At 35.3% G+C, this 24,537-nt stretch overlaps 1 protein-coding gene across 4 annotated transcripts in view; it reads left to right on the forward strand.

Annotated features, from left to right (window-relative positions):
* The window catches only part of Galnt13 (polypeptide N-acetylgalactosaminyltransferase 13), a 611,901-nt gene that overhangs the window by 231,364 nt on the left and 356,000 nt on the right, over positions 1–24,537 (forward strand). Inside the window, exon 1 of one of the 4 annotated variants that reach the window (XM_040745359.1) lies at positions 4,245–4,750. The exons of the other annotated variants lie outside the window; for them this stretch is intronic. Coding sequence (XP_040601293.1) covers positions 4,743–4,750 — 8 coding nt within the window. The 5' untranslated portion in view covers positions 4,245–4,742. Of the gene's footprint in view, positions 1–4,244; positions 4,751–24,537 lie in introns of those variants that run through there. 4 annotated transcript variants of the gene reach the window in all.

Consider the following 24,537-nt stretch of genomic DNA (forward strand, 5'->3'; position numbering starts at 1 on the left):
AATTGCCCAGGATAGAGGTAGGTGCCTACATGGGACTCAGTAGGCTTATCAGCCTATCCTAATTACAGAACCCAAAGTCCTTGAGTGGTACTAATATATTATGTGGATCACCTGTTCTCTGGAATTAGAAAAAATAAAGAAAAAAGAGAAGAGATTATACAGGAGAATAAATGTGGTTTGAGCAAGTTGCATATATATGCTATGCCTTCTTTTTAATCATCTGTAATATGACCGACTGGTGGTAACTCATGCCTTTAATCACAGCATTGGGGAGACAGAGACATGCTGACCTCTGTAAGTTCAAGGCTGCACAGAGAAACCCTGTCCTCAAAATACAAGAAACAAAACATAACAATCCATAAAGTGATCAAATACTTTTAAATACATTAAACAGAATGAAAATAAATACACATGTTATTTCATATTTTGGAATAAGTGTTTGAAGTTATTTTTGGATAAGTACCAAAAAAATCAGTATTTTCTTACAAAGACAATTCAAAACCCAGTTATACCATATGTTACTAGCTTTTCTGGAGGTAGAGGAAACAATATGAATCTGATGGTAGTCAGTGTGCTGGGAATATAATTCTATTTCACTATGCACAAAATGAGTGGAGGAGAGGAAATTGTTTTATAATCATGAAGCCAAATAGTGTAATTTTAAGGCCTGACTCCATGCCTCACTCCTGCTTCCTAACAACTCATTGCTTTTCAAATGCACATATTCTTTTCACTGCTTAGAGTAATCACTCACTTATCCAACCAGCAAATCTCTGTTATTTAACTAATTAAGGTAGCCTACAGAACAACTAAATAATAAGACTGGGCATGATGAGCAATGAAAACAATTATTTGTTTAAAAGCTAATTATGATATTTTATGAGCACATTTATAATTGGAAAAACTGATAAATACAGTTGCCTTAAGTGCTTAATAACATGAATAGGTAGAATATTTTCAATTATATATAGTATATTATAATTCTGTGAAATTTTTATGCCCTCTAGCTACTCTTTAGATTCAAGAAAACTTTTAAACATCTAACTTCTCTTTCTTTTTTTATCTTTATAATTTTTAATTTTTTTCTTTTATATAAACACAAATCATTTTATCAAGTTACAAATCATTCTCTAAACTTGGGAAAATTATTTCCCATACTGCATCAAAGAGTTTCTTTGTCATTATTTTTTTTTTCAGTTTAAATTTAGATAAGAAACAAGGTTGCTTCACAAGTCAGTTCCAGGTCCCTCTCCCTTTCCCTCCCCTCCTCCCCTGCTCTCCCCCCAACCCCCCCCCCCCGTTATCCCCTCATTCCCCCAGGGAGGGTGAGGCCCTCCATGGGGGTGTCCATAGTCTGTCATTTCATATAGGGCAGGGTCTAGACCCTTCCACAAGAGTTCAGGGTGAGAGTGCACCTCACTTTGTTGGATGGGAGTCCAAAGTCCGTGTGTATACTCGGGATGGGTACTGATCTGCTGCCCAAGGCTCAATAGATTACCTAGGCCTCCTCACTGACACTCACATTCAGGGGGTCTTGATCAGTCCCATGCTGGATTCCCAGGCTGATGCCTGGGATTCAAGAGTTAACCTTTGTCAGGTCAGCTGTTTCTGGGGGTTAAACCAGCCCAGTCTTAATCCCTTTGATCATCAGTCCTCCCTCTCTGGTACTGGCTTTCTTGAGTTCAGCTCAGTACTTAACCAAGGGAGTCTGCCTCTTCTTCGATCAGCCACTAAATGAAGTTTCTGTTTCCCAGACTCTCTGGCCATGCGATTGTAGGCTGGCACTCCCCAGATCTATGTCTAAAATCCATATATGAGAGAGTACATGCCATGTTTCTCTTTTTGTGACTGGGTTACCTCACTCAGGAAGGTTTCTTCTAGTGTCATCCATTTGCCTGCGAATCTCAGGATTCCATTGTTTTTTTCTGCTGAATAGTACTCCGTCGTGTAAATGTGCCACATTTTCTCTATCAAACGAATTGGTACAGGAGACAGTTTCCTGAACATAACACCACTAGCACAGACAGTGAGATCAGCAATTAATAAATGGGACCTTCTGAAACTGAGAAGCTTCTGTAAGGCAAAGGACACAGTCAGCAAGACAAAAAGGCAGCCCACAGAATGGGAAAAAATATTCCCTAATCCCACATCTGTCAGAGGGTTGATCTCCAAAATTTACAAAGAACTCAAGAAGCAAGTCTCCAAAACATCAAAGGACCCAATTAAAAAGTGGGCTGCAGGACTAAATTGAGAGTTTTCAAAAGAGGAGTCTAAAATGGCTAAGAGGCATTTGAGAAAGTGCTCAACATCCTTAGCCATCCGGGAAATGCAAATCAAAACAACTCTGAGATGCCATCTCACTCCTGTTGGAATGGCTAAAATCAAAAACACCAATGACAATTTATGCTGGAGAGGATGTGGTGAAAGGGGGACACTCCTCCATAGCTGGTGGGAGTGCCAACTGGTTCAGCCACTTTGGAAATCAGTATGGAGATTCCTCAGAAAAATGGGAATAAATGTAGCTTCTCTTTCTACTCTGATTATTTTGAGTAAATATCTAACAATTTTTACTGAGTGAATATTTATTAAAAGGCTCTAACCAATTGACACAAACTTTCAACATACTTTTCATTTAGTAGAATGCAGATATTAATAGCACTCTTAATGACTGGTATTGATCTACTTGAAAGTTATAATGAAGTTGGCATTTCAATGTAGTTCATGGCTAAATTTAGGAAATAGGGAATTCTTTTCAAAGTAGTATAGACCAAATAACTTCTTACATATGCACACTTTCAAGTGATAAAGAGAAAAAATTCTGGCAGACTGTTATTAGCTGAAGAAGACCTGTTGCATATATATTTTTGAAATCAAAGGACAAAGAGTTCACTTACTCCCTAAAATATAAATAAGCCATAGTATATATTTTTCTCTGTTCAGTCTCAGGAGTGCTTCTCTATTCATATAGATTGCCATTCCCATCAATTAAAATATGATAAATGTAGCAGGGATTGCACAAAGGAGAAGAACAAAATGAGAATATTAATTGGATCTCTGATCTCTCTTCCACATCTTTTCTTTTTAATTTGAGAATTACTGTAACTCTCCTATGGTGGTAAATTTTTTTCCTGTAAAGATAATAATGACTACTAAAACACGGTGGCATATGTGCTCATGTGTGGAATTAATTTAATTACTCAACTTATAAGCTTACCCTTTCCTTTTCCTTGCCTCAACTCACTCTGTGTATTATCTTGGTGAGAGTAATTCTATTATCTTTCCAATGAAGAAATAGTATAAATCTGTTTATGCATAGTAGTTTGGAAACACATTTTAGTACCTCTGCGGTCACAGACCATGCCACATCACCTCATTTACACTCAACTGACCTTCCACTGCCCTCATCTATAAGTCAATTTTTGACTTGCTGTTAATTTTTAATGACTTGTATTAAACATATGAAACATAAAACCATCTTATGTGTTCTTCCATCACAATTCAGCAGTAGGGAGTCTAAAGGAGTGTCAGAATGTGCTATCTCCAAACATTCAACTTTATGACTAAGATCAATTGTGTCCGAGCATAACTGAAATAAAAACTAAGCTCTGGTAAAGTTCATTGCTTACTTGCATTCATTTAAACATGGTGCATAAATTTCACATGTAATGGTCTAGTGTACCTTTCATGCACGGAGGAATACAATATGAAGAGCAGATATGAGACAGTTTCAAGATCGTCTGTATACGTTAAATATTGCTGAATACTTTTTGTATTGCATTAATTTACCACACTTAAAAAATTTGATTGCGATTCTCCATACCTGTAATACCCAGGCCTCGTTTTACTTTGTTTTATAATCTCAAAATGTATCCCTTATTGCTGAATGATCTTCAAGGAAACTGCAAGACTGCTTAGTATATAAGTATAAATTTGCAAAGGTAGAAAGTGTTATGAGATCAGAAAAGTAACACAGATCTAGGAGTAACACATAGCTCATTTTGGGGGGAATTTCGATAGAGTATGTCTCCAAATGCAGCAAGAGAGATGGGTCCCATACATTCAGGAAGGAGCTGAGCGAAATCAGACAAAGGTGGGCTGAGATAAAAAGCTGGAAAGCACTCAATATCAGGTAAGAAGCATTCTAGGCTTCAGTGGCTAGTCAATCACTCACACTCTTTTTTTCTGTTTTATATTTATTTTTTATTATTTTTAAAACAATCTTATTTTACATACGAATGCCAGTTCCCTCTCTCTCACTTCATCCTCCCACTTTATTCCTCTCTCCACCCTATCCCCCATCTATTCCTCAGAGAGGAGGAGGCCTCCCATGAGGGATTATCAAAGTCTGTCACATCATTTGGCACAGGATCAAGACCCTCTTCCCTGTATCTAGACTGAGAGAGTGTCCCTCCATATGAAATGGCTTCCAAAAGCCAGTTTATGTATTAAAGATATATACTGGTTCCACTGCCAGGGGTCCCATAAACTGTGCAAGCCTCTCCCAATCTGCAACTGTCACCCACATTCAGGAGGCCTAGTTCTGCCTTATGCAGGTTCCCCAACTGTCACTCTGGAGGGTCAATGAGCTTTCACTTGCTCTGTGAATTTCACCAACATGGTCTTGACCCCTTTGTTCATATTTTTCCTCTAACTTCTCTACAACTGGACTCCAAAATGTGGCCAAGTGTTTAGCTGTGGACCTCTTCATCTGCTTCCTTTAGTTACCGCATGAAGACTCCATCATGAAAAGGTAATCTCTTTTAGAAATAATTTTTATTCATAAGATCTTGCTTCATTCCCCTTGTCTAGAGTATCTTGCATATGGGGGAGCAGTAGGATTGAGTTGGGGGAAGAATGGCAGAGACCAGGATGAAAGACACTACAATAGAGGGAGTCATTATAGGTTTGAGGAGAGAGCTAACACTAGTGAGATTTCTAGACATCTACAAGGATGACACCAACTGGCAAACTAAGCAATAGTGGAGAGACTACATTAATTGCCCCTCCCTGATAATGAGATTGACAGCTACCTTATATGCCATCCTAGAACCTTCATCCAGTAACTGATGGAAGCAGAGGCAGATACCCACAGCTAAACTGAACTCCTGGAACCCAGTGACAGAGAGGGAGAAGTGATGAGCCAAGGGTCAAGACCGTGCTGGTGAAACCCTCAGAGACAGCATACCTTACAAGGAAGAGCTTTAGAAACCCAAGACTGATGGCTGAGAGGCCAGCATGGGACAGATCCAGACCCCCCTGAATGTGGTGTCAGTGAGGAGGCCTTGGCAATCTCTGAGGCCTTGGGTAGTAGAATAGTGTTTACCAGGGCATACAAATGAACTTTGGGAGCCCATTCTGTATGTAGGGAACCTCTCTCAGCCTCGACCCATGCGGGAGGGCCTAGGCCCTGCCCCAGAGGAAGTGACAGACTCTGGGTATCCCCCATGGAGGGCCTCACCCACCCTGGGGAATGGTGTAGGAATTGGGTGGGGAGTTGGAGGACCCGATAGAGGGGCAATGGAGGAGGGGTGGGAGAGGGAGGTGGGATCGACATGTGAAGCAAACATGTTTCTAATTTAAATAAAAATTATGTTGAGAAAAAATTTTAAAAATTATTTAAATTAAAACAATCTTATTTTACATACCAATCTCAGTTCCCTCTCTCTTTTTCCTCCCAGCCCCCACAACAATCCCTCCCCCAATCAGCTCAGTTGTACTTCAGAGTTTTAGGTGGGTGAGGGAGTGATGGGGTATATGTGACAGCTACAGCTAAGATGACTACAGTCATGTCAAAAACCTCTAAAAGGCAAATAAAGCCACTGCATTCATTTATTTTGTTGCATCTTCATTCCTTTCTAAAAAAACTAGATGCCTGTGAAGATTGTTATTAACAACAGCAAACCCAAATAACAAACATCAAAAAACTGATATGCCTTATTTTCTGTGAAAATTTTCCTAATATGCATTTTGTCTGTTCATTTTAAATGCCTCTGCTATAAACCTAAGGGCAGAAGAGATTTTCGCCTCCCTACAGGTACATTCACATTGCAGAGTAACCTTTTCTCAGTATTCTTGTAATCTCAAAGAATTGAAACTACAATATACAAAATAATAGTACTATGCATGGTGGCACCCATCTACCGTGTCAGTACTTGGGAGCTTGAGGAAGACTCAACAGTTAGAGATAGCCTTCTGCGGCCAAATGCATTCTAGTGTTGACTGAAGAAAACTATCTGTACACAAAATAAAATAATACTGATTAATGCTGTCCCATTTCTTGGCCTCACTATTCTTTTAACTATCTATGTACATTTTATTACTGTACATACCACACATATGTGAAACCATAATGTGCCCATCTTTTGTGGTTGACATTTAATTTCATAATGTCCTAAAATTGCATCCATGCTGTACAATATGTCAGAATTTCCTAAGTGTTTAAGTCAGAATAATATAGCATAGATAGATAAGTGACTAGAGAAATAGATGAGATCTAAATATTACATTTTACAATACACAAAAAAATGGACACACAGGTTACTTCTGGCTTTGGCTCTTTACAAGCCTGCTATTATAAACATGGGCTAGGTATAACTCTTTGAGAGATATTTTTAAATTATTTTGCTATAAATTCAGAGAGCTAGTTGCTTGTTCATAACTCTCCCATTTTCTGTTTTCTGAAACAGCACCCTCACTTTACAATGCTGCACTACTTTAAAGTTCAGTTTACCTCAGTAACAGTTTTCTTAAGTTCTCATTAGTGCTTCACTTTAATGTATTTTTATTCTTTCATATATTTCCCCCTTTTTGAAATAAGATCTCATGCATCCTAAATTGACCTCAAACTACTCATGTTGTAGCCAGTATTGGCCAGACCTCCTAAATCCTCCTGCCTCAACCTCCCAAGTAATGGGATGACACTGGTTCATCAACGTATCTGCCTATTTTTCTTGGTTGTAGTTATCCTATCAGGCATGATTTGGTTTTAATTTTCATGCTAGTTAGATGATATGAAATGACTTCATATTTTTCAACCACTGAGAAGTTTTCTCTAAAGTACATGTTGAGCTTTGTCCTTTGTAAGACTGAGTATTTTCATTTGTCATTTAGCTGTATGTGTTCATTATACATTTTTATCAGTCTTAAAACTTAAAATATTCTCATGTGTAGATTCTCCTTTAACCATAGAGTTTTAAATGCTGTCATAGTTTAGTATGCCAATTTTTCTTTTTCTTTTTTAAATATTTAATTACTTCTCTTATTTTCTGTGATTATTATATGATTACATGCTTTCTTATTTCTCTCCAAGCTTTCCAAAAAACCCTTTCTCACTTTCAGATTCATACCTCTTGTTTCAATAATTGTCATGAGATATATTCCTAATGATATATGTTCAGTATTGGTAATATTACTTCTAAGTATGTCTTCACCAATGGTTATTTAGTTAACCAAAGGGTGTTCTTTTTCCAAGGGAATATAACTTTAATGGAGAAAATGATATAATTTTCTCTTCTCCCTTTCCTCCCTCCCCTTCCAGTTACCCTGTTCTCAAAATTCTTTCATGAACTGCCATATTTCAAGTTGATTGTATTTTTCTTTATTAATGATATTAATGACATAGATATTTATGCATTGATAAGTTGAACAACCAATAAGGGAACTCATTCCTGGAAGAGACTAATTCTCTTTCTCCCAGAAGACATTAATTGCCTCTAGTTCTTTGAGAATGGGTGAGATCCCACACAGGGCTTCTGCTCCCCTGTTAACATGTCAATTGTTCTGGTCTTGTTTATGCTACTGTTTCTTGGAGAGACTGTTACACAACAGAGTTCCTGGTATTCTGGCTCTTGCAATCTTTTTTCTCCTCTTCAGTAGTATTCCTGAGCCATAGATGATGCAGGAGCTTTAGATGAATCTGCTGGGAGCTGGGCTCCCCAGGATCCTTTCATCTATGCATTATGCATAACTTGAGTTTTCTTTGATGGTCACTCTGATGAAGGGTGGTAACTATACTTATGTTTCACTCAGTTGCCTCTCAGAGGTTAAGGATGGGCCCCTGATGTGTTATACAGCATGTGATTAGGACACAGGACTTCAAGAATTTAATCTGGAATGAAAGCCTCATTCCTTTGTTCTATCTTCCATGGTTCCAAAAATACTATGCAAACTGCCAAAAGAGGAAAGCAATTAAATAGCTCTGCCCACTTGCAACACCTATAGGCACAACAACTACCCTCATGGTAAAATATGCATAAGGTACAGAAGTGTTACTCATGCTTTGATTCCAACCAACAGCTGTCTATATGAACACATCCGAGGAGGGAAGTCATGCCTAGTGTTGGAAAAATAGTCACTTCCTTAAGGCTAGTGAGTTCTTATTCCTCAAACAATAATCTACTTCCACCATTTTTCTCGACCAGCATAATTCCTAACTACACTTTAAATGTTGTTATTAATTTTAACATATTTAAAAGATATTGCTGAGTCCAATGTAACCAAGTGTTTTGTTCATGTTCCTTTTTTATAACGTTATGCTTTTATGGAATTTATTATCATTATGTATTTGTATTTTGGATTAATTTTATATATTTACCTTTTTATTTTGAAATGAAGTCTCCCTAGGACAAGGATCTTGTGAATCTCAGATTCTCTTTCCTCAACCTTCTGAGTGTTGTATTATTGTCATATGTCACATTGACCTCACTCTAGCTTTCATGCTTGGAACATCAATCTATTACAAGTAAAAATCTACTTTCTATACATCTGGAGGGAGAATGTACTAAAAGTCTTTGTTCTACTCTGCTTGATAAATCAGTTTACTTTTATGCCTACATCACCGAGCTTTGATGACTGTAGCTTTGTGGTTAATTTTGAAATTAGGAAATGTCAAGCATCCAACCCGATGCTTTAACCTTTCTAAATGATGACATTTTCTTCCTGCAGTTTCATACTTAGCATTCAGGTTTCGTTTGCTGTCTCATGTTAATATTTAAAATCTTTTGTATATCATTTAACATTTATTAAGATCTAGTGGAAAACACATGAACACTAATAAATACATAATTCTCTATTGTGCAATGGATTGTTTAATATTTAGAACCTAGCAGTGTGATAATATAAAAGTAAAATTGTATTGAGATGAGGTGAAATACCGTTTTTATGGGAGTTTTATTTGGAACTAGATTTTTAAAACAGATTTATATATGAACTGAGCCTAAGATATAATGCAGATAACTTTCTCAGTTATAAGAAAAAAGTTGTGGAGGAAAACAATGCTGGGTATAACAGAACAAGTGAAGTTATCAGTTAAGAATATTGGTTGCAAATCAACTCAGATATGCCTCCCTGGCCATTGTCATTTGTGTGTACATAGCAACAATATATTGTGTGAATCATTTTTATTAATGTTCTATATATTTTATTATTTTCTCTAAAATGTCTGTGTTTTTATTGCACTTATCTGATGGCATTAATCATGACAAATTAATTGTTCCCATTGTAATATTATCTTGCATATTTTACTGCACTGTAATTGCATTCCCTTCCTGATTTCCATCCTCGTTCCATCCCTTTCCCTCAGCTTCCCTAAAATCCTTTTCCCTTCCTCATCAGCCCATCTCTTACTTTTACATCCCATAGGCTCCACATATGATATAAGCATACAGATTTTTTATTTGTGTTTGAGTTTATTTGGCATTAAAATCTCTATTTCTATGCACTTTCCTGAAAACTGAAGGATGTTAACTTCTTTATTTCAAAATTAAGGATATGAAAATTAATTAGGTGTGTATAGACAGACTAAGGCATTTTAAAGAAACATGGTATATAAATACACAATGGAGTTTCAGCTGAATTTTGTGAACATGCCAGGACAGGACAAAATGGTATGTGATGGTCTCTTTTGTTTACATGTATCACTTCCTTCACCAAGAGTGATACAATTGGATATATTTTACGGTTTTTGGAGGGACATCTATAATGAAGGACCACCATAGTGTTCCATGATTGTTGACTTGTTTACATTCCTACCAAAAGTGTCACATCTTCTCCGGATCCTTTCCAGTTGCAGCACATGGTTTATGTTTCCTGGCACAAAACAATTTTTTTCATGTAAATATGAAGAATCTCAGGAAAATTTCAGTTTAAATTTTGCTTATATATAAAGATTGTGAACCATTTGCCACATATTTATTGGCCATTTGTATTTTTGATACATATCTTCCTGAACATCTGGCAAAATACTGATTGGTTTCTTCTTAGCTATTTTTATATGCGGGATATGATTTAAGTAACAGATTACTAATTGGAAAGATATTATTTCCTGTTCTGTAGAATGAATTTCTATTTTGCTTTGTCTTTTCCTGTCAGAGCTTTTTAGATTGTTGTGATCCTATTACTTGATTATTGCATTTATTAATTGAAATATCAGGGTCTACTCATGTAATTACTATGAAATTTTGTACCTTGTGTTCTTTCTAGAAGTTTCTCATATTTTTCCACTATCAGAGAATCAAAATTTATTCAGGTTTCTATTATGTTGTGATGATTATATGCCGTTCATGTATAAAATGTAATTCTATTTAGTCCCCCTAAAAATAAGGGTATAAAATTAATACTTGAGATTAATGAGATTATACGTGCAGTATGGAAGCATGTACATATTAATTCATTAATAGTAAAATATTTGATGAAATCAAGGATTTTAAAAATAAAATAGAAATGTGATTTTTAAATAGTAGAAAATTGGGTTATCAGTAATGTAAAAACATACAAAAAGTATAGCATTTGAGAATATGTATGGAAACAATTCCAGTAGAATGGGGAATTGTAATTAGAAGACTATAGAACATGATGAAGTATAGTTAAAATGGACAATGCTTTCTTATGTTTGTTTTTTGTTGATTTTTTTTAGCATTTAGACATGTGTGGAAAGAAAACCAGGAATAATAGCAATAGATATTTGTCAAATAATAATGTCAGTTAAGAAAAGATTTTTTTCTCTAGGGTAATGGGAAATTGATCATAGATGGACTGAGTCTTAATGTAATAAGTATCTTTATTGTGCATAGTATTGACATAGAAAGGATTTCATAACATTCCTGTAAGATTTATCCTTCCTCCACTCCCTTTTTTCTACATTGACCTCCTTTCCTCTTCCCCAATTAAAGACCTCCATCTTCCCCATTCCTTGAATTATATCATCTATCACCTATCACCTCCTATTCCACTGTCTAGAACATCTTGGCTCTATGGTACCATTTCCTTTTCTGGTTTCTGCATAACTCGGGTTATGACAATTCTAGGAGAGACAATCTCATTGTGAATTTACTATTCCTCTGGCAGTTACAGTAGTTCTGCCTCCTTTTCTACAATGATCCCTGAGCCTCAGGTAAGGTCCAGGGGTTGTTGTGTAGAGGCATCAGTTGGGACAAGGATCTATTATGCCTGTTACTGAAAACCTAGCAAGATGCTTAGGGCTAGTGAAGTCATGGATCTTGCAGGAGAATCTATAACTACTACTGTATTAAATCAGTATAATCCATCTATAACAATATTGTAAATATTTGTCCTTATACTTGTAGATGAGTATAGATTTCACTCTTTATCTACAAAACTTCTCTTTTCAAAAGAAAGAGACCATTATAGAAAACTTCAATATGTAATGATGTACACTTTTTGAGACATAGCTTAACCTTTTAAACTTCATCTTTTGAGAATTCTCTGTGCAGATAATGCTCATTGCAATAATTGCTATTTTTGGTAACTTTTAGTTCTTGACTTGTTTATATATTCTGGATATTAACCCTCTGTCTCATATATATAGATGTCAAAGATTCTTTCCTACTCTGTGGTCATTTTCTTTATTGGATTATACCCTTAACTCTACAAGAATTTTTTAATTTATATGAGGCTTCACTTGTCAATTTTCGGACGTTATTCCTGAGCATATAAAATACTATTCAAAAAGTTCTTTCCTACACCTATATTTTATAAGGTATTGCCCATACTTTCTTCTACTTTCATTCTTCTATGCGTAGACATCCCGTTTCATAGCACCATTGTTGGAAATACTGTGTTTTTCTCCAATATATGTTTTTGGAATCTTTGTCAAACATCAGAAAATTATAATTATGTAAGTTCATGTTTGGATCTTTAGTTGGGTTCTATTGGTCTACACATGTCGTTTTTTGTTTTGTTTTTTCTGTTTGTATACCACACTTTTATATTCCTATAGCTCTTTTTAATATATCTTGAAATCTGAAATGGTATCTTTCTAGTATTATTTTTTACATATTATTCTTTTGGATACCTTGACTCTTGAGGTCATGCATGGATTTTCAAATGTTTTTTCTTTCTATGAAGAATATTGTAGAGATTTTATTAGGCTTTTATAGATTCTATAAATTGTTTTCAGTATAATTGTAATTTTCTTTGTATTAATCCTACCATTCCATAAGTATGGGGCTGCCTTTCCATTTTCTAGTGTCTTTCATGAATTCTTTCTTCAGAGACCTAAATTTTTCATTTTACATGGCATTCACCAATAGGGAATCATATTATTTTATATGAACCTAAAATTGCATATAACATAGATAACATAGATAAATGCATCTGTCTCTCTAAATATTTTGATAATGTTCTCATTAAGAATCACAAACTACCTAACAAAATTCCCACTATCAGTGATGAGAAATATATTTTTGGGTTGTTAGAGGAGTGTAAGACTAAGTAGGATACTGGTGTTTCCTTGGATGTTTCCTAGAAATTGAAGGCAAGTGCTCTTTTCTGAAGACAGTACATACTTTAGATACAAGCCTGGAGTATTTGAACCTAATGCCTGAGTTATTAGATTTCATGGGACCAGAATGTTCTATGTAAGTTGCAAAGAAAGCCACATCTGTAATGGTTAAAAATCACAATAATCCTCAGCACTTCAAAAGGTGAAATAGTGGCTTTAAAATCTTGCTCTTAACCAACAACTGTCTAATTGAACTTACAGCCCACTCTGCAATCTGAAAATCATTCCTGATACTGTAAACCTAGCCAACTACCTATGGCAGTGATCACATGGACCTCAGAGGAGAAACTACTACTGCTACTTTCCTAAACCAGCAAAATATCTGCATTATAAATACTTACCCTTATAAACACCAGTAAATGTAATTTTCAGTCTTCATCCATGATACTTCATTAAACAGCAGACTGAGACCATTACTGAGGTACACAACTAGTTAAAATGTAAAGATAAATTGATCTTGGGATCCCCAGTTCTACATCATCCATCTCCAAAACAACCACTATACATGAAGTATTATGAAAAAGGGGGCAAATTTTGATGAACCAGTGGACCAAGAAATCTACTGCGATAATGTTTCTTCTGCATATGTCAAGAAAGCTACAGCCATATCAAGTATAGCTGTTCAAAGAAGACTTGAACAATGGCGCTATCAGTTAACATGCCAATGTGGATAGTAAAAAAAAATTCACAGTGCCTCGTCACTCAGTGGAGAGCTATAGGCAGTAAATGGATGCTGAAATAGGGAGAATTAGTCGGCCTCAAGGTAGAACTCCACCTTGTTCCACCCTCCTGACTGCACAACATAACTCTTAATACTTCTAGTCTGAGGGAGTGCAGATATGTGGTGCTTTATAAGCATAAACATGAATACTGAGGGAAACCTCGAAGTATATATCATGTTTAGTGTAGGGATATAATAATTCTCTGCATAAGGACAAGAAATGGATCAGTACTTTAGAAACTATTATTTTTTTAATCATCATTGGCATTTTTTGCCAGTGGTATGAAAATTATAATACTTTCCAAATTAAATAGAAAAGATATGTAAAATAGATCAGAAATCCAGTTAATTTCCTCATTTTGTATTCCTCTTTTGTGAAATCAATGCTACATTATTGTCCAGTATAACATTTTAAATAACATGGTATTATTATATTTCTAGTAGGTCCTTCAGTTGCTCTTTTAAAACTCTACAGAATTTTTTTACTAGCCATACAAATATATAATTTTACACCAAAGATGGTTTCATAATTACCATTTATAGATTCATTTAACATAAGAAAACAGATATGTAACTAGGTCTGATATTATTTGAAAAATCTCCTAGAAGGCATATTTCATTTTAAAAATTGTTCCTTTACTTTTTCTATTCTGATGTTGACAGATGTTTTCTGTGTGTATGTCAGTGTCTTTAGGGAAGGATCAGTTGCTTCAATGCCAACCGACAATGCTATTCCACTGTGGAAGGATTTTATTTCACAGTTAAATAATTTAACTTGTGATAGTGAAATGTAGTTTTATAGACCCGGGAGACATTGGCATATGTCGAGAAATTCTCACTGTATATCATAATTAGTTTTTCCCAGAGTGTAAAGTGTCTCCTGTAGAAAACCATAAACTTCTGACTGGTAATTGATATGTATATGAAAAAATTTGTATTTGAGCTTTGAAAGTCAACTTGTAGTATTTTATTATTGCTCTGTGAATTTGATGCAACCCTGCACTGCACATGGTAAATAATTTTTTAAAGTTACATTTGCATATTTTAAGGCCAATTTTACACCAGCAAAACATTCAATGGTCACAATTTGAGAGCAATTTATAGTAGCACAAATATGTTTATCATTTATTAATACAGTTCAGTGAGTGCTTTGTATCCCTAAAAGAAGAACATTCTTTCTGTTCCCTCAGTTTGTTTTGCTTTTATGTGGGATGATGCATTTGGGTATAGGTGAAGACAACTTCGCTGAGATCCCATAAGAAGTTCTTCAGATTATTAATTGGCTAAAATGGTGTTCTATCTTCAAATTAAAATACAATATAATTCTTTAATCATTATTCCTTGTAAGATAACATGAAGTTTACAACTGAAACATATTAACCAAATGCATAAATAAAATCTAGGTTTTGTCAATACACATCCAGTACCTTCCTATTTCTACTTTTTAATACAAATTAAAAAGCAAGTGGTACATTGTTGTTTCCTCAATTACCTTGTATGCATTAAGTAGAGAATATTGGAAAAAAATCCCAATCTGTAAAAAAGAATAGAAAACATGAATTAAGTCATATGAGCATGCCAAATGTAGTCGAAAGTCATTATTTATTGAATTTTGTGCATGCATATGCATATAATGTATGAGTTAATTCTGCAGCTTAGCCAAATTGTCTCATGTAATTTTCATTCTACCCATAATGAAGTATACATATGTTTTATTTTGGCAAGTTTATATCTTAATAAATACACTCGGCAGGGCATTGGTGGCTCATGCCTTTAATCCCAGCACTCGGGAGGCAGAGAGGGGTGGATCTCTGTGAGTTCGAGGCCAGCCTGGTCTACAAAGCAAGTTCCAGGACAGCTTCCAAGACAATACAGAGAAACCCTGTCTTGAAAAAAAAAAAAAGAAATACACTCTGAGGATAAAAGACTTACCCAAGGTCAATTTCAAGAATGAGTTTTCAGGCACCATAGAACACCAAATAATGCAAATAACAAATGAACAAATTTGAGATTTACATTACTCTAAAGTCTTCATTTTTTTTTAAAATATCGATTGTGGATTTTCTCTTAAATAATATGGGGAGTCTACAGAAAATTACTTACTGAATTTCCTATCCCCTTTCTAGGAGAAAGAAATGAGATAAACTATAGCATGAATAATGAAAACCCAGAGACAGCTATTGGGTTCAAATTGATGATCAGAAAAGCAAAGCTACTAGACCTTACCTTTAGCTCAGGTTGAAAGAACTGCCTTGTCCTTTTGAATCCTCAGAGTACGATGCTGACTGCACTGCTCTCTACCAAGCCTCAGGCTACAATTCTAAAGTTTCCATGTCTGAAACCAAATCTCTACATGAAACCCTTTGTTTCTTACATTTATAAAGGCCTGTGATCACACGTGCTGAGATCACCTTTGTGAGAGCTGTTTCTGTTTAGGTCTGGATCAATTTTGTGAACATCAGTGAGGCCTTTAACTAACAGAGATCCATACCTATCTTTTGAGTCCTGGGATTAAATGTGTCTATTATGACTGCCTAGCTCTATGGCTAACTGGTATGGCTGTTGGGATTTAAGGTGTGTATTGCCTTAAGTTTGTGGCTAACTTTGCATTCTGAACCCTCAGGCAAGCTATATTAAATCAAAAATAATATATCACCACAATTAATAAACTGGAATGGTTTTGTATAGTGTGGAAGAGACTGAATCCAGGAAAGGTTGGTTATCTGGGCTCTATTCATAGAGTGATGATGCTGCAGTGACTAGCCTTGACTTCTTCACACTGTAGCATAGTCCTGAATTCTGTCACCAATCACTTTATATTTCCCTTTTCTGTTCTGGTTTCCACTATGCATATCACTAGTTCATAATTTCGGCCTGTGTTATCTCTCTCAAATTTCATTTTTAAATTCCTTTTTTAATTTAAATTAGAAGCAATCTTATTTTACATATCAATCCTAGCTCCCTCTCCTTCCCATCCTCCCATACCCTACAAACCCCCATTCCACTCCTTCATTCCCAGTATTCATTGACAAAAATGTTAGCAAGTAGAAGGCTCCTACTGATCTCACTACAACATCTACCCAACACTTGAATTCGTTTTCTCATTTTCTACTGTCAACATTATTGCTACCAGCACTTAGCCATGTTTCCAGTCACAGATCCCCATCCTCTAGATACCATGTCTTCTTAGCTACCTGGGCTCATTCTTCCACTAATCCTTCATACTTCTTACAGCTGCAAATTCTTTTTTGTCTTTTCTTGTTATTCCAGTGTGTGTACATGGTACTTATTTTGAATTACATGGAAATCACTTGCAGCATATGTCTCTCAACACTCTTAATGGATGTATCTACTTCTTCTTCTTTAAAACTATTCTTGAAAGAGATGACCAAACTCTTCTTTACCATTTCATCTTAATTGTACTTCACTTGAGTTTGATAATGAAAATATCTGTCAAAATCTTTTTGTGTTAAATACCACTAGTGATTCCTACATGATCATAAATATGAATATGTAGGAATGGTCGACAACTATGTCGCTTTAATGAACTGTTAATTACAGGTCCTCACATTTCTTAAAATACCATACTTTTCCTATCAATTACTATTTTCATTTTAAAACAAAAAGTTCTCATTGATTCTAATATTTTATACTGTCCTAACATTTTCTTTTAAATTTCTCTGGCCAGTTCTATGTGATTTGCAATAGCCTGATTTATCATTTGAAAATTTCACACATGCATATATATATAATGACTTTTATCAAGTCCATTCCTCAGTGTCTCCCTTCCAATTCTTTTTCTAGTCCTCATTACTTCTCCCTCCCACATTCATGTGTTTTTATATAAAATCTACTGAGTACCTGCAGTGCTGCCACCATGTGCATAGTGTAAGGCCATCTGTTGGAATATGGGTTACTCTTAGTGGCCACATTCCTGAGGAAAATAGACACTTCCCCTCCAATTGTATCTCCTCAGATAGGGGTAGAACTTCAAGACCTATCTGCCACCCGTTTCAGTTTATCTTGTGTGTGTCTTGTGCATGCAGCTATAATTACTGTGAGTTCGTGTGCATGCAGTTATAATTACTGTGAACTCATGAGCTCACGTGTAGAGTGGCTCTGTTATATCAAAAGAACATTGATTTGCTAAAGTTATACATTACTTCTGGCTATTACAATCTTCCAATGTCTTTTTCTGCAATGACACCTAAGCTTAGGGGGAGGTTGATCTGAGAGCTGTGATTTAGGCATCCCATGGAAAGTTCAGCATGACACAGTGTCCTTTATTCTCTGAAAGCTGACCCACTGTGAGTCCCCTTATTAATCATCATGTAATGAAAAATGTACTTCCTTTGATGAGTTGCACTGTTATATGGGCATAAAGATAAGTATTTTGGGGCAGTTAAATACTCTGAATAATAGCAGTAATTCTCCCCAATGGCTTATAACATCCATAGCCATAGATTTTTGAGTAAGTTAATAGTATAAAGCATGAGTTGCATCTTGTCTAGAACAGTGTCCTTAACAAAAAGCCCAAATACCTATACTTAGGTATGACCTAAGAGAAAAAGCTGTTGTAGTGGTCAGTGTTATACAATTGTTTAGTCTCCTGCTATTTCACGATCACTTTTAAATTTTTTATTATGAGTCTGATCAATACAAACCTCTACCCTGACTCCAGGATTTATTTCTAACTATGATTTTTTATCTTCACTTGGACAAATAATATTCACTCAAATTATAATATGTCTGAAAGTGAGCCTCAAACCATCTTTATAAAATCTCCTTTTCTCATAAAAAGTCTCATCTAGAAAAATAATATTTGTTCTTCTCGTTATTCAAGCCAAATAATGGAATCTAACTTTATTGTTCTACTATCACAGTAATCATTTCATTCACCTGATAATTCAACATTTCTTTGTGCTACAATTTTAACTTTAGCTACCACTAGTCCTTCCCTGAGTCACTGCAAAACACTGTTGATTTTTAATTTTGTTTAGATTTTTTCTTGTTTTGCTTTGTTGTATACAGTTTTATTTATTTTTTTAATTTGGCAGCTTCATCCCTGAACAACATAATATAATTATCCCTTTAAATATATGTTCCTTTAAATTGTATTAAAACTTCCCTTGCTTCTTTTGTTCAAGATCCATGTACAGAGTAGGATACATCAAGGACATTGCTATAACACAAATAATAAAAACCCAGGGAAAGATACTGGGGTTCAAGATGAAGATCAGAAAAGCAAAGTAGTCAAGCCTGTAGCTCTTACATCTACAAAGATGAAATGGCAATCCTTTCTCCCAAAATCCTCAGAGACAAGGCTCTCCATGAATCCCCAGAGACAATAGCTCACCATGTCTGGAAACTAAATTTCAAATGAGATCCTTTGCTTCTTCCTTTTACCTCCCTGGTACTGGGATTAAGGTATGAGCTCTTTTATTCTTTTGGGCTGATTCATTCTCATGTAGCCCATTATGGTCTTGGAGAGACCTATCTGCATCTGAGTCCTGGGATTAAATGTGGCTAGCTAGTATGGCTGCTGGGTTTAAAGGTGTGTATCACCACTGTTTGACTCTATGGCTGTGTCCAGCTTTGCATTTTGATCACCAGGGGCTGAAACTTTATTAAAGTTTACATTGTGAGTCTTTATTTAACTTTAGTTTTTGATCAACTACAGGGCACCATTTCATACTTATAAACTTTAGTCCACTTCAAGTCTCAAGTACTGTTTAAAACAGTGTATGAATCAACTTCAAATTTGGAGTTAAGAAACTTGAGGGGAAATTTTTGTTTTGTTTTTTTGATGATGGTTTTCTTTCCTTAATTTCTAAGCTGTTTTACTAGTAGCTATTATATGTTGTATCTGTAGTATTATTGTTAATCTAAAACTGTTCAAATGTCTCATTTTCAGATTGTAATTGCAGTGTGGAGTTTGACTGTAAGAACTGGCCATAATATTCTACTACTCAGCATTCCTACATTTTTTTCAGAGAGAAGCATTTAGAGATGTATTTGCTTTATGGTCTATGTGTATCATTTCTCAACCAAGTTCATTCAGTTCCTTTAAGTTCTCCCTCTTCAGTTCTTGCTTCTGAAAACAGAGTATAGAATAAAGACCACCCTGAGAGGTCTTGAGGAGAGCTACCTAGTACTTACCAATGTGCCTTTAACAACTCATGGTTTCTTCCCAAAGTGAACTCAAAAGTACATTTCTCTGTCTGCTGACTTTTTCTCCACATAAAATTTCCATCTCCAACCATTAAACCCATTTAATCCCAGCACAGTATGACTTCTGCCTCCCATGTGCTGGGATTAACTGGTAAATCTAACTAGATCAATGAGTGTCTACCCAGTATCTAAGTTATATATATATATATATATATATATATATATATATATATATATAACTAAGTCTGTCTCTGTTTATTTTCTTCAAATATGTTATTTTCCCCCTATTCATCTCACCAGATTGTTCATCCATACTATCATGTCTCTTTAATCACCCTGGCATTTTGAAAACCTAAAACACACTAACTAGGCTAGCTATGTGCCCCTTCAAGCTTAGAGTTCAACCATAATTTTATCCATGCAGTGATAACTAACTGGAAATCATAAGACCAGAAATTAAACATGAATGAATATCAAGAGGAATAAGGAAATACATTGAAAAATTAGAAGAAATGTTCAGTTTAAGAATAGGCACATAGAAATAGCTGTTTTAAACATTAGTTTTAGAATGGTAATGAAAAAGGATTCAGGATAACATTTGCAAAAATGTTCTCCACTGTAAGTCAGCAGGGTCCTTTAGGATACAGTACTGGTATTCCATAGTTCATGGTAAATGATTTATAATAGTTGTGAGCTTATAGTATATTAATCATAAATTATTCTATTTAAAATTATGAATGAATTTACTTGTGAATCATTTCTGGTGAAGATTGCTGTATCATACGACTGCCAAAATAGACAAGATCTTTTAGTCATTACTAAATTACAAAGGCTTGAAGGTTTTTCAGATTTTCTTGTAGCTATCAGTGATGTCAGTGTAGGAATAGTATAGACTCATTTTAGCACACACACATGCACATATAAATACATATATATGTATATGTACATATATATGTATATATATATTTCTTAGAATTATTTTTCAGTTTTCTATTCATGATCAATTTATTTGTCATCTAATAAGAATTTAAGTAATTGGCTGTAGAATAATAGAAACAGGAAAATAATGAAGAGAACAATGTATCATTAAATATTAATGCATTAAAATACTATAGTAACATTATATACCAAATATTCTCATATTTCCAGTTAAAATTGGTCTCAAAACAAATTTTTGAACTCAATGGGTTATTTTAATTTATTTTTAATTTTTAAGTTTTTTCTTCTTTTTTTACTTTAATTTTAAGTAGATTGCTTCACATGTCAAACCCAGTTCCCTCTCCCTCTGCTCCTTCTGCACCCCCCAACCCCCGAGTCTCCCACCCTATCCCCACTTCCTTCCACATAGTGGATATCCAGAGTCTGTCATTTTGCTCAGGGCAGGGGCCAGGAACTCCCCTAAGAGTCCAGGCTGAGAGAGCATCCCTACAGCACTGCTTAAGCAGCTCAGAATGAATCCATGTATGTGCTTCATATGATGAAGGCAGGAGTAGTTAGTATCTGATGTAAGCCTGTAGAGTCTCTGAGGTATGGACTTGCTGACTATATTTAAATACTCCAAACTGTCAGTGAAGTGCAATGCAACTGTAATGCAACATAAACTGTATTTTGAAAGATAATCAATCTACCAAAACAAAAATTGTAAACTCATTATAATCAAATTATGCATTTTGATGTTAAATGCCTATTTTGACTGAAAAAACATACATGAAAAATGACCCTCCACAAAATGCCATTTCCACTTGGCAACATTAGTTAAGATCTCAGTTTACCAGAAATTTGGGGTCCTTTTTTGATGTTATAGCTCCAGAAAAAATACTACTCTATTATTTAGCTTAAAACTTATATATGCATGTCTGCATCAGTGTGAGTTGTCTCATTGTGGTACTCACCATATACATTAAGTCTTCTTAACAAAAAGTATTGGGAGGAAAGAGATAGCAAGTAATTAATAACAAGAAAATCATAACGGAGTTATCATAACCTACCATCTACCATCACCTTTCAAAAGAGGTTGTTATCATTAGTGACTCACAGCAGGCCAGTAGTGCAAAACTCTCAAGTGGAACTGTCTGGAAATAGCTGGTAAATCAAGCTGTGAAGAGGAGGAATTGCCCATGTCTGTACCTCACTGCTGTCTGCCTCAATCAGATATCCAGGAGTTTCTATTGCAGAGGTCAGGAACTAGGTCTGATCAAAGCAGTCAAGGCAGTCGCATAGGAGGTAATGAAGCTAGGGTAGGATCCTGGCTGACTCTTCTCATTCTCCACTGTGTTATCTAGGGAAGTCAGATAACCTTTTAAAATTTCCTATTTGCCATCTGTAAAATGAGGTCAATTGATATTGCTAACTCAAGAGTGTTCCTGATGCTCAGCTGAGATTTAGTGTGGAAAGCCACTTCACAAGCTGAAAGCACATGAAAATGCTCAGCCCTGTTTTAAAGATATGTATGACGTTACATGAAAATGTTGTCTGTGCTGTAGGTGGGACACTGAGGCCAAGATCCTGTAGCTGCAGGTGGAATGTAGCCCTTCCTCCCCGGGAAAGTTTTATCACATCATAAGGAGCATTTAAGAGAAAAGGTGCCAGGCATGCAGGGGTGGAAGGGAGAGGGAACTGGGATTGATATGTAAAACAATATTGTTTCTTAATGAATAAAAAAAATAGAAACAAAAATTAATTCAAAAAACAAAAAAGAGTAAAGGTGTCTCGCCTTTGCTCTATTTGTTCAAAAGAGACCTGTCAAATCCCCCAATGGTTTGTTTAGTCTCAAGAATTGCAAACCTCAGTCATTTTTCCTTCAGTGAGAAACAGAATATTAGTAATAAAGAATATTCATAGAACTAGGTAGACAGCTTTACATTCAGAATCTCCCTCTTGGTGTGTCCCAGGTCCTCTATGCATATGTCAGGGCTTCCAGTTTAGTGTTTTATAGGATTACTGCGTGTGTTAACAAGTGGGTCTCTGACTTTTGTGCAGCCTCTTTGAATCTTTTCATTCTGCTTTGTGTTTGTTTTGTTTAATGTGTTAGTTTGTTTAAAAGTTTTGTATTATATTTATTATATTATATTATTATCCCTTACAAACTTGGTTGTTTCTAATGAGAGATGGAAAAGGAATATATCCAGGCGAGAAGACAGGTAGGGTGGATCAGAGAGGAAGACAGGGAAGGGAAAACATAATCAGGATGTATTACATGAGAAAAATAAAACTATCATCCCTAAGAAATTAATATATATTTTGCAGAATATACATACCTGTATATAATTTATATATGTAAATTCTACCTAGGCTATACGTTATGTTTTCACATGCATAAAAATCCTCCACTTTATTAATATGAGTTTTTAGACTCAATAATGGTGAGCCATCACTGAGCAAGATGGATGCTACAATGTGTTGCTCAGATCTTCACCCAGGAATGGAACATTTATTATACATGAACTGATAGTGCCACTGATAAACAGTTCTAGTTACCACAACTTAAAGACCAGAAAAATTAATAGAGATGATATTCTTAAAGCTATGGCCCCTTCTGAAGATGTCCTGTACCCATTGCTATTTGACTCAGGGTTTAGTCATGTGATTCAGTTGTGTTTATCTGAGACTGAAGGAGAATCTTACCCTCAAAACCCTCCATAGTGGAAATTCCTATTTGAATGGCATCAAAACTCAATTCAGAGGTATGTTATAGATAGCTAGTACTACAGGACAAGGGTTGTTAATTTAAGTCTTCTCTACTTCAAATTAGGAAATATAAATTCCATAGTTTAGAAAACCATCTTTAAGTATACTTTAAAACTTACTTCCTAAGTGCAATGGTTAATTTTGTATGTCTTCTTGCCTGTATCAATCAGTATGTTTTATGCTTATATTTATGTTTCTCTTAAAGTGCTTTTTAAACAGACCGCCCATAATGTGAGTTGGTCTCTTTTAGCCAATTAAAATAGCAAAGAAAAGACTGGGCTCTTCTAGACAAGGGCTTCTTCTAGAAGACTCCATTCACATGAGAAGTTCATCAGCTCCTCTTCCAACCACTTCCAGTTACCATCATATTCTGCAAAACCTGAATATTCCCATGAGCCAAACCCCTAAAGTTTCATGAAATATTGTCCTATAAAACATGACAAAACAGCAGCCCCTCCAGTGGCTCAACCCTTACAGTCCTGCCTTGGCTGCACTCTTGGTTACATATATAGTCTAGGAAGAACTTCTATAAATATTTCATCTATATCTTCTTCAAGAACTGATGCAACACAACAAGCTATTTCTCATGATATGAACCCTCCAATCAGCAATGTCCTAATAGCCAAAGAATCTATTTGTATAGTAGCAAACATTCCTCATGCTGCACTCACAATCACGCCACCATTGCTTCCCTACTTATAATTTACATGTTATAGCACACATCTCCAAATGGGACTGCCAGGAAGGATCTGTCTCTGCTCTGACTGACCATGGATCTCATGACTGTCACTGGTTCCTCTCTTTGTACTAAAGAATAAATATGAAAGAAGTGACAGTGAATGGAATAAGATGAAAAGTCATTGATTTATGTTATCTGATAACCTCAAAAGACTCATTTGAAGGAAAGGTTGCATTTCAAAACACAAACAAAAAACAAAGAAAGAAAAAACAAGGTTTTGAAGTGATGCATGTTTATTCCCGCAATACTTCAACTAATGATGTTAAATTTCTAATATGTAAGCCATTTCTTTTTTACTTACCTCTTTCATTCAGACTGCAAATCTCAGGGTGGCAGACAATACACCTCATTCATATTTGCAATCACAGGGTTTGGCACAATTCCTGGAACCTGGTAGAACTTAGCACTATTTATCTAATG

Source organism: Mesocricetus auratus, unplaced genomic scaffold (genome assembly GCF_017639785.1).
Source record: "Mesocricetus auratus isolate SY011 unplaced genomic scaffold, BCM_Maur_2.0 Super-Scaffold_100004, whole genome shotgun sequence".
NCBI classification, from domain to species: domain Eukaryota; kingdom Metazoa; phylum Chordata; class Mammalia; order Rodentia; family Cricetidae; genus Mesocricetus; species Mesocricetus auratus.